Source organism: Setaria viridis, chromosome 2 (genome assembly GCF_005286985.2).
Source record: "Setaria viridis chromosome 2, Setaria_viridis_v4.0, whole genome shotgun sequence".
In the NCBI taxonomy this organism is placed as follows: domain Eukaryota; kingdom Viridiplantae; phylum Streptophyta; class Magnoliopsida; order Poales; family Poaceae; genus Setaria; species Setaria viridis.
Genome location: NC_048264.2, coordinates 1511987 through 1523821, shown reverse-complemented (window position 1 = coordinate 1523821; position 11835 = coordinate 1511987). Strand labels below are relative to the sequence as shown.

At 48.0% G+C, this 11835-nt stretch overlaps 2 protein-coding genes across 2 annotated transcripts; one reads left to right on the top strand and one right to left on the bottom strand.

The window, feature by feature from the left end:
- The first annotated feature begins 572 nt into the window (after positions 1-572).
- Positions 573-1835, top strand: LOC117842793 (uncharacterized). The gene has a single exon (XM_034723307.2). It carries the CDS (start codon positions 690-692, stop codon positions 1833-1835), a length of 1146 nt encoding a protein of 381 aa, XP_034579198.2. The 5' UTR covers positions 573-689.
- A 1666-nt stretch (positions 1836-3501) lies between these two features.
- On the bottom strand, positions 3502-6375 carry LOC117842917 (uncharacterized). The gene is made up of 3 exons (XM_034723441.2): positions 5146-6375; positions 4607-4660; positions 3502-3830 (listed from the first exon to the last, which is right to left on the bottom strand). The coding sequence occupies exons 1-2, from the start codon at positions 6245-6247 to the stop codon at positions 4629-4631; spliced, it is 1134 nt and encodes a 377-aa protein (XP_034579332.1). The 5' UTR covers positions 6248-6375; the 3' UTR covers positions 3502-3830; positions 4607-4628.
- Between the last annotated feature and the right edge of the window lie 5460 nt (positions 6376-11835).

The window sequence follows — 11835 nt, the reverse complement described above, 5'->3', positions numbered from 1 at the left end:
TGGAGGGCGAAGGTGGGAACCAACCGCAGGCCCCGGATCTGGACGGAGCGGCGGCGGGATGTCGACGGAGGATGATGATTTCGATGTCGGAGGATGGCGGGAGGTCGTCGGTGGACATGGGGTGGAGGGCCAGACGGAGCGGCGGCGTCTAGATCCCTCGAGGGAGGGGCCCGGAGCCGGACGGAGTGCAGCGGAGGAAGGGGAGGGGAACGAGGGAGCTTGGTGGAGGGCCGGACGGAGCGGCGGCGTCTAGATCCCCCGAGGGACGGGACCGGAGCCGGACGGAGTGTGGCGAAACTCGATCCCCCGAGGGAGGGGAAGGGAACGAGGGAGCTGAACTCTTTTCGCTATAATCCCTCGCTTTCCTCTTTTTACCACCCGAGCCCCCCATCTCTTCAGATTGGACTGCGGGTTGATATCACGAAATGTCAGGTTTTTTTTTGCAAAATAGCCCGACGGACGGAAAATCCAAGCAGAGACGTTACTTGCTTTAATAATAGGTAAAGACTGGTAAATAGGTAAGTAGATAACAGCCGTACGTGAAACAAAATCCCACAAGACGCTACGTGTAACGAGAGAGTTCATGGTAGCGCCGCCGTCTCCAACCAACTCGAACCCCACTTTTGTCGCAGGCCTGTCGATCTCGATCCATCCGAACCAGACGCACACGGCAGAGCCGCCAAGAAACCATGGCGATGGCGGCGCTGATGGACGAGCTCATTGAAGAGATCCTACGCCGCCTCCCGCCGTCGGAGCCAGGGTGCCTCGTCCACGCCGCGCTCGTCTGCAAGCGGTGGTGCAGCATCGTCTCCGACGCCGGCTTCCGCCGCAGGTTCGGCGAGTTCCACCGCGCGCCACCGACCCTAGGCGTCGTCTACAACGCCGTCGACGGCGACGCCTACGTCGCCAGCTTCAGGGCCTGCGCCTCCTTCCCGCACCGCGCCGACCGCCGCGGCGAGGCTGTGCTCGACTGCCGCCACGGCCACGTGCTCCTCCGCTGCATGCCTCCAGTCGGCGAGGATTTGAATCTTCCGTCGGCGTCCGCCGCCATCCACGTCTGGGACCCTGCTACCAACGAGCAGTGGCAGGTGCCCCTGCCGTACTTGTACCCTTACAAGTTTTCTGACGTCGTGGTGCTCTGCGCCGCCACCGCGAGCGGCACCTGCGACCACCTTGATTGCCATGGCGGGCCCTTCCTCGTCGTCATTGTGGGCACTGACCTAAAGGACATGTTCGTCTACACCTACTCGTCTGAGACCGCAGCGTGGAGCGAGCCATCCTCGATCCACCTTGACGCCGCCTTGAATTCCCACTCCATGCTCAGGCCCGGTCTCGTCATCGGTGATGCGATCTACTTCATGCATGGGGAGCAGCACATGATCCTCAAGTATGACTTGGGTGGCCATGTCATATCGATGATCGACCCGCCATTTTCCTTGCATGCTCAAGGAAAGGTGTCCCTCGTGGCAACGAAGGATGGTGGGCTTGGCGTCGCCTATGTTAAGGGATGCAATCTCCACCTTTGGTCATGGCGGGCTGCTGGTTCCAATGGCGTTAAGCGATGGGTGAACGAGCAGGTCATCAAGCTGCATCTTGCGGCCTCGGATACTACCGGTGGCCCCTCGACCGATGAATTGGATGTGGTTGGCTTTGGAGAAGGCACCGATATCATCTTCGGAACTGCAAAAGATAGCATCTTTGTTGTTTGGCAAAACACTGGACGGGTAATGAAGGAATGCGGGAGGACGGCCATGCCGTTCCGATCCCACAAATCCATGTTTTGCTACCAGAACTTCTACACTCCCGGTACTAGCCCTCATGCTCATGTTTTGTAATTACCAGAACTTCATGAATGCCTTTGGTTGTTTGAATTGCTATTGATGGCATTTAATTTTGATAGTAGGAGATAGTAATAATGCTGATTCTATGGTCTCTCTTAAGTAATAGAACCTTCACTTACTAATTAACTTTTATCCTAAACTCTAAAACCCTAAACTCTAATGTACTGTGGTATGTGGTTAATATATTGAATTTACTAGCTAGTAAAAGAATACAATTTCATATTCAAATTATTGCTCCATCAACCTTATTTTTGTTTGGGTAAATAATGGACGGTCCAGAAAATTGTGGTGCAATGGTACCTAGCTAGATCCATGAAGCCCAAATTGTAGTTTCAGGCACCTTACCTTCTGGAGTAGTCCACGAGATGTCAGACATCGTCCAGATCAGTCCAGTGGTTTTTAGCTGACTGTGTGTGATGATATACAGGACTACAAGTTCATTCTCATTTGGCTTATGTTACTTCTGAAATTTTATTTTATTTTCCGCAGCACTCGGAGCATTTCTCGAAGGCGACGAAACAGAAGCTAGTGTTTCAAGTGCATAATCGACTGAAAATTTGCTGATGCAAGGTCTTTAGGTTTCATGGCTCATGCTTTCTACATCTTTGGATAAGATACACTTATAGCCTTTTTAGAGGAATGAAGTTTTTTAGATGAATGTAAAAATGGACTTTTTCCTAAAGTTCGGGTCTCTACAACAAGCTGCCATATAGCTAGTAGCTTGTGAATTATTTTTAGCTTTCTTGGGTTTATTAGTAAAGTGAAATGGTAATGGTATCCTACTCTCTGTGTGCTACAGAACATCAGCTTGCAACTTGCAATACGATTTGGGGATGAATATGTTTCCCCTAGTCTGAAATTTCTGGTGCCATCCAATTGCTCAACCAGGATGGCACTCCTTTTTTATTTAACTATTAATTGAGGTATTCCTTTTTGTTGTTAAATGATCGTACCATTTTAATTACTTTTACAGCAGTAGTTTTATTTAACTTGCTGTGGCCTTGTTGGATTGTACTAATGAAAAATCTTTTTTTTTCCAAACCCGTATTGTGTTGTCGATAAACTTTAGCATGACACATTTGTGTAGTCAATAACTAGTTGTTGACCCCATATGTCTGCATATGGCCAGAGTTACTGTTTTTTCCCTCTTACTCCTTCCGTTCCAGGTCATTTTAGTTTTTTAATGCATAGCTTTTGATATGTATACCTAAATATAGTGTACGTCTAGATGCATAATATTATGTATAAATCTAGAAAAGTCAAAACGACCTACAATTTGGAAGGGAGGGAGTACAATTTGGAAGGGAGGGAGTATTAGTTACTATACGACTGCTTCGTTTCCTTGATATTATAATTCTATCTTTGCATAAAACTATCTCAGTTGCATGTTACCACTGAGTTGCAAAGTATTTAGCTCCGTGAACTCAAGTTCAGTCAAATTTTGAGCAAAACCGTGTCAAAGAGACGAGAATTTGGAGCAAATATCCCTCTCTCCTTTAGTCCTCTTTCATCTACCGCTACCGGTAGCTCAACTCACTGTCTCTGCTGCCCTCTGGCAACCCCAGCATATTTGGGTTTCAGGCACTATTCAGTGTGCCACCATTCGAACCAAATCATTCAGATTTCAGACAACTCTTCCATGTGAGGCAAGGGGAGTGTGTAACAGTAACATCTGAGTTTGTCTACTTCCATTTAGCCATTTACATGCGTGCACAGAACCTGACATTCAGAGCCAGTATGTCACTTAACAGGAACAAAAAATGATCGGAAACTTGCTCATTGATCATGGATCTAGGCACAACAAAAGTACATGATGGCATTCCAGTTACAGACTTAAGCTCTAGGGGAACTCGACGGTCAAGGTGGTTTTTGCGTTAGTTTTCACCCCCTACTGCTTCTGTGAGACCTCATGCAGAGTGTTTGCCTGATGAAGTTGCAAACTGCAGAAACTAGCATTCTCCATTATCCAGAATTAAGCACCTTGTTTGCCTGCAGGTAAAGCAGTTAACAGTGAGTTATCAAGTGACAACTGGATTTAAAAAAACACACACTATTCTGCAAGTCCACACCAGTTTCCAAAAACATGCATTGTTTTGGCCTTGACAAGCATAAGCATAAATCAGCTGGTCCACACATTACTTCTTTTTTTTTCCATCTTATAAGCCTGTTCAGTTATTACCCTCCATCTTATACATAAGATTGCCAATGTTGATAACTGAGTAGCAAATCAAGCAGTCGCAGTGCACACATAAGTTTCGAGATAACAACACATTGGGCTATCAAACAAATGAAGAACTTTTGATATCTTAAAATGTGAGCAACCTATCATCACTCTTGCGCACATCAACTAAGCAAAAATGATTCAACCTAACATTTTTTAATGCGATGTGTGGAATTAACAAGTACAGTGCTCAGCATTATGTGCAGACTTCATGGTAGAATCCACTGTGTCAACTTCATAGTAAAACCGGAGGGCTCCCAGTTTCCACAAAATATTGCAATCCCAGTAGTGAGATGGACCTGTGCATATGGAGTGTTTCATTTAATTTCATTCCACATTGTAAAAAGTAACCCCCCACAACACCGCATAAACGTGGGCCTTTGCCAACAAGCGCTCAACATTCTGTAAAACATTGATGATAAAACATTCTGTAAAACATTCTGTAAAACAAGCGCTCAACAAGCTCCAACATGGCCAGACATGTGTTCATCATTCATGATCAGGACGAATTTTGAAACAACCACAATTGAGCATGACAACTTACTGCTTGCTCAGCACTTATCAGTTCAGAGAGGAGCTAATCCATACTGATGAAGATCTGCAGAACAGAGAAACAGAGTGAATATATGTACATTCAGTTCCAAGTGGCCGCTTTAAGTATGATCATAAAACATTCTTTTTACATGTGCGCACGAAGCATTTGACAGGCTAAGCAACATTTGGACGCAGGTGGAGTAACATTATTCTCACTCAAAATGCTCAGCAGAAAGCACAAATGATAATAAACCCAGATCTGACTTTCTTGGGTTTGCTGGATAAATAATAAATTTCTAGCTCAGCTTAAATTTAGATCAATTGCCAAGATATCATCATCCATCCATAACCACCTAATGGATGAATTAATTCATAGGCATCTCCAACCAGTTTCAAGGATGCACAACCAAAAATAGTTAGAAGTAGCAAAGTTCTACATTTACTTCACTTTGATAGGTTCACTGATCCATATTTTCGTATTGCTAACTTGACTACTTTAGCAGTACAAAGTTCTAGAAATTGGCAATAATGGACTAAGCAAAGCTGTACCTGGGGTGTAGAAGCTCGTGTAAGGAACAACACCAAAGGTGTCACCATCACCACAGTCCTCTTCCCTCACCTGTCCGGACTTCAGATCAATACTGAACCAAGCATCCTCCGTCCCCACAAAAAAGACCCCAACACCGTGTGCAAAGCCAACATAATCATTTTGGATGGAGGAGGCATCAACTCCAAGCAGCGTCTCGAGCTCAATGGATCCTTTTTGTACCCATATAGCATCTCCTTCAGGACTTGTCTCCATTGACCAGAGCCAGAGTCTGTAGTTCTCCACCCTTGCGAATCCCAACACACCATCCTCCAATGTCGTGAGCACCGCAAAGTCCGAATGGAAACCGGGAGGCAGGGGAATCTCAGACGGGTTCCTCATGGCCAAGGGAACCTCAGACTCAGACACGCTCCTCATGGTCAAATCGTACTTGAGAATGCTGTTGGTTGCATCAATCAAGAAATGGAGTCCATTCCCCACAAGGGAAGTAGGAACCAATTCGATCCCATATGATGGGGATGGAGGGCCATAGATCGGCCCGCTCCAGGCGCCAGCCTCCGATGAGTAGACGTACACGCGCATCTTATCAGGGAGGTCGGACTCCAGGAAGACGACGAGGAAGGGCCCGCGGCGGCAGTCGAGGTGGGTGCAGGAGCCGTGGGCGGCGCAGACCACCGCCGCGTTCCAGCTGAAAGGCGAGCGCACCGGCAGCGCGGGAAGCTTCCGCAGGTCACCCGTGACGGGGTCCCAGACCTCGAGGTCGGGTCCGCAGGGCATGGTGGCGAGGAGGACGCGGCCGTGGCGGGCGTCGAGCGCGCGGCGGTCGCGGCGCTCGGCGTGGCGCGGGCGGAAGGGCGTGGCGGGGACGAAGCGGGTGACGTAGTCGTAGCCGTCGTCATCGTCGCCGTCCCTGAGGTTGGCGAGGAAGCCGAGCATGGGGGGCGCGCGGTGGCGCAGGGCGAACCGGCGGCGGAAGACCGGGGCGGAGACGACGCGGCACCACCGCCTGCACACGGCGGCGGCGCGGAGGAGGCTCACGGGGTCGTCCGGCGCCAGGCGGACGAGGATCTCCTCGACGAGATCGTCCGTCAGCGCCTCCGCCATGCCGCTTGCTTGGCCGAACCCCCGGACTCCGGCGAGCGGCGGCGCCGAGGATTTGGGCGGCGGTGGTGGCGGGGATTGCGATTTGCGAGGATTTGGGTGGGGATGGGGAATTTCTCGGTCCAGATCGAGCGGCGCTCTGTCATGTGGGGGCCAGGAGTCAGTGGCACTGCATATATATTACTGAATTATTACTGATCCATTTAGCAATTCGGGCGTGCCGACACACAAAATGCTTATTTTTTTAGCCCGCCGGATTTAGGAGGCTCCCGGCTGCAGACACAAAATGGCAGAAATTTTTTTTAGAAAAAAGGATAATAAGGAAAATAAAAATTTATTCCTAGCACGGAAGAGCCATCGGTGCGTTTGGTTACCTTTGCTTATTTTTAGCACGTGTCACATCGAATGTTTAGATACTAATTAGGAGTATTAAACGTAGACTATTTACAAAACGCATTATGTAAGTGGAGGCTAAACGGCGAGACGAATCTATTAAGCCTAATTAATCTATCATTAGCAAATGTTTACTGTAGCAACACATTGTCAAATCATGGACTAATTAGGCTTAATAGATTCGTCTCGCCGTTTAGCCTCCACTTATGTAATGGATTTTGTAAATAGTCTATGTTTAATACTCCTAATTAGTATCTAAACATTCGATGTGATGGGTGCTAAAAATAAGTCACCGGAACCAAACCAGGCCTAAGATCTTAAGGCTTCAAGGGTTTTGGGGTAGCTAAGAAGGTTGTTTTATTGTTTTACCTATTATAGTGAAATACGCAATGGCGATGAGGTGGGGTGGCAAGGGCTTCGCACGCGTGGGGGCGATGGGCTAGCTGAGCAAAAATGATGGCGGATGGATTAATCCTCTACCCAAGAGAATTGGAGGGGATTGAGGGGGATTTTGACTTGTTGGGGATCTTCAAACCGAACAAGATTTTAGTGTTTGGTGGTGGTTGAGGGCAGTGATGATGTCGCTATAGTCAAGTAAGAGGCAATGGAGGTCGGGGCACTTCACTAGAATTAGCGACGGAAGCAGTCATCAACTCCGGCAACATGACAAATTAAAAGAGACAAAGAGGATGGTGGGCGATAGGATAAGATTGAGGAAATGTGTGTATGGGCGAGTAATTGTTATCCTTTCTTTTTTGCCCTTTTCTAATATAGTTTTTCTTGCACATATTAAGGTTCCAAGTTTTGAGGTTGTACATATAGACGACGTAGAGTTTTGAGATCCTCGGATACACGTTAGCTCCGTGAAGGAATAATTGGGTGGCAAGGTGGTGACGGCTATCGGTGGGAGACAGGTGGCAAGCGAATTGCAAGAGGAACATGAAGCCATACAAGGAAGGATGAAGCTTGAAAATTATTACCCTAGGAAAATATAATCCTTTAATCTTTGGTATCCTTCGAGTCTTCGCCCAATCCTGATGGTTGGATTGACATTGGACGGTTGAGTTATCAACTAAAAATAAGATTACTGAATTTTTATAGCATCATCTTTGTATCCCTTTGAGATCGTGCCAAATCGTTAGCGTTTCAGCCAAACAAGATACCAGAGGTAAGGTGTACACGTGTACCTGAAAGGCTGGCGTGGTATTCGGCCTGGCTCATACGAACCGGAATCGGGCATGGACAACGGCCGGCACCGTACCCTGGTTGAACTTGAACCGGACCAGGCAAAGCGGATCGCGTCCCACAACCCGCCCTTGTCGTCAATCGTCGACCAAACCCTCGCTTCGATCGCCTCCATCCGACCAAGCAGGCATGGCGGCGCCGCTGCATCCGCCTGTGCCGGAGCTGTTGGAGGAGCTCGTGGAAGAGGTCCTCCGCTTCCCGCCGGACGACCCCGCGAGCCTCGTCCGCGCCGCCCTCGTCTGCAGGCTCTGGCGCCGCCTCGTCTCCGCCGCCGGCTCCGGGCGTTCCACTGCACGGCCCCGCTCCTGGGCGTCCTATGTCGGGGCAGCAGACACGGTGACTGCGACGTCCGGCCAACAGCACACTTGGTTCCCACGTGCACGTCCTCCTTCCGCTTGGTTCATCCTGCGCGCTACGGCTGACGCGCCGTCGATGCCCGCCGCGTCCGCGTGCTGCTGGAGTGGTGGCCATGGGGGAACGATCATCTGAGGATCAAGCTCGCCGTCTGGGGACCCCGTCACCGACGAGCAGCTTCTGTTCCCGAGAAGCTGGACCACGGCCGTGATCTGCGCCGCCGGTGCCAACTGCGACCACCTCGACTGCCACTGGGGATCTTTCCTGGTTGTCTTGGTGGACATCAAACGCGACAAGATATGCTCGTGCATCTATTCGTCCGAGGTCGGTGCATGGAGCGAGCAAACCTTCAGTGATCCCCCTTATTCCTATGACCACTTCAAGCCGGAGCCCGGCCGGTGTCCTCATGGCCGGGGAACGTGCTCTACTTCTTGTTTCACTTAAACCCCGGAATCGTGAAGTATGACTTGAGCACGCGGCCAAGCATCTACGATTGGCATACCACCACAATTCCAACCGCAACACGTTGTGCAACCTGAACCTATGGTCAAGGGTGTGGTTGGTCCAGACAGCTAGAGATGGATCGGATTTGTTCAATGCGGTCATTAATCTTCCAAAGGCGCTCAATGCACCCAAGAGCTCACCTCACGTGAGTGGTTTTGCGGATGGTGCCGGACTTGAAAAATTTCATATGGACGTTTGATGGTTTATACAGCATGGATGTTAAGTCTGAGCAGGTCAGGAAGGTGCCTACTACTAGGTACTACCATGCCTTCGCAAACGTTGTTCCTTACTTGAGCTTCCACACTCCAGGTTCAGCTTTCCTCCTCTATGATTTTCCTTACATTCAAAACATACTGTGTGTTATTTCAGCTACTCCCTCCAACCCAAATTATAATTCGTTTTGACTTTTCTAGATACGTAGATTTTTCTATGCATTTAGATATATATTATGTCTAGATACTCAGCAAAAGCTATGTACCTAGAAAAGCCAAAACGAATAGTAATTTAGGATGGAGGGAGTATCTCTTAAAGTCTTGACACGAAAACACATGGACAATGGTATATGTGCTCCTACCTAATCTTTATTGAACCATGGTTGAAAGTTCAAAGGATCTGCAGGTCTTTTTAACAATTTATCTAAATCTAGGCTGAGGTATTGGAAGGTATCCAGCAGGAAGGAAATACCTAAAGAAGTAATTGGCTATAATAGCTTCCACACTCTTGACGATATTGGCTTCATCCACCCATGTTTGTGTCTAACTCATGTGTTCCTTTCTTAGATCTGGCTGCTATATGATGGAATCCTTTCTAAACAAAGAGAGATGTACATTTCTCATCCGTAGTTTAAGCATGCATCTGTTAGTGATTTTGCTTAAAGAGTTGTGGGGAATAAGTTTGCGTTTTATGGCCAACTGTTACAGAAAATTCTTGGCCTTTGTTATTTCTGAACAATGAAAGTTTCGGTGATGGCAAATAAATTCCTCAAGGCTGATATGCATGCTTTTCAAAATTTCTGTGTTTTCGCAGCATTGGGAGCAGCCTCTACAGTTGATGGACCAAGATCTAGTTCTTAGACGCAAAATAGCTGCAAGTCTTCCAAACCAAGTCAAAGAAAAAGAAAAGGAAAGGAAAACTAAAGCAAACGCACAACTCAAGACCTGAAGCAAGAGGTAGAAACTAGGCGAAAAGGCTGATTAGATGTAATCGCCGCGCCCTTGTACTGATTCTGAAAGAAGATTGGCCGCACACCGACGAATCATACATTGCTCAAGGCTCAGTTTGTCGACACCAAATATGTGCACTGGTACACACTTTTATGGTGCCAGCGCTCTTCTCTTGTCACAAGAACTCAACCTCAACTGTGATCAGTGATTTACACCTAATGACCTATGGTCATGTTCCCAACGTATACAGAAACACCATATCTGTCATGAATACTAAATCAGGCAAACTAATAAGGTAAGAATTATGCATTAATAGCAGTTTGCTAATTGTCTACTCCTGATCATGGTAAAGTACAAGACAGAAATGTGGGTTCAGTAACAAAAAATTCAGGTAGTCGTCTATCAAATTTCAAGCCACAGAAAGTTAAATCAAACCATTTCCGTGACATGGCATATATATATGAACTTGCAGTATTTTAATTTCGTATATTAATCTTGGAACATATACACTCCGTACAAAATATCACGCGCTCATTTTCCTGAGCACCAGGACATAGAGGCATAAGGAATTATATCCATTCCCAAGTCTGATGGAAACATAAAAGTACTGTAGCACATGGAGAGTAACATACTGCTTGGGTCACCCCCATACAGATAAAGCCACATTAACCTTTACACCAAATGGAATGCTACTGCATCACAGCTAATGATATGACTCATACTGAAGATTCGGAAAGCAGCACACTACACTATCAGCAAAGAAGTCACAGTTCCTCAAGAGTTATCCGATCACAAAGCCCACATATTCCACCTAGTGCCTTCCATCTATGATCACCACACAACACTTCTTAGAAGTTGAAGACCTTGCAACAGCACCTAAGGCTCTCATGCATCTGCACCTGGTCTGTCTCCATCACCTTTAGCCGCTATTCTCAGTGCTACCGAAACATAGAAGTATGAAAATAACATCAGCAAATTGAGAAATCAAATTGCAGTTAATATACCCTTGTTTCTCACCAACGGCAAGGACCAACTAGTTGCAGCAAATGGCTTACCAAACACTTAAACCCACATTTTTGCGAAATCAATTAGCGACACTGACAAATCATAGCTATGGAAGTGTACAAGGCAATGGGTACGGCCCTAACATCTCTGGGATGTCGTAGAGGCAGCCGACGTCGCAGAGGAAGCCCAGCATGGGCCCCCGTGCTGTGGAAGCCGCGGAACCGAGCGCGGAAGCCCGGGCCGGAGACGAGGCGGGCGAACCGCTTGCAGGCAAACGCCACGCGGAGGAGGCTCGCGGGGTCATCTGGCGGGAGGCGCACGAGGATCTCCTCGACAAGCACATTGTGCAGCCACGGCAGCGGCGGGGGCGGTGCTGCCATGCTGCTTGGTTGGTGCGAAGCGGGGATGTGAAATGCGTGGTGGAGAAGCCGACCTGGTCAGTGTCCGAATCCCCTATTTATTCCCGTCGCGGGGGCTGGGGGAGGGGGCGGGGTGGACGCCCCTCTGCCTTTGCCAGGTGGGGCCAGCAGCAGCGGGATGGCTGGTGGACCCCCACGAGGCTGAATTCGGCAACGTTTTGGCTGCTGATTGGAATCGATTTGCTGTTTAAAGTTCGTTCAAAGTTTCGAATTTGCCATGCCATCCATAAATTCGTCAAGAACTCTGTTGGAATGGTGTATTATTGTTGCAAAACGTTACCAGTGTTTGAATTGCAATCAAATCGTCAGTCTATGACATTACAAAAATCCAATCTGCTGCAGCTCCACCGAGTCTCTAGATTTCAGGTTACTTCTTCAGGCAGGGGCAAAAAGCTTTACCATTTGAGCATCGGAAGCTGGATCTGAATATTCAAGCTTGAAGATTCCAATTCATTTTCACACAGGCAAAAAAAAAGTTATTCCCAGGTAGAGTGCCAACCAGCATCTG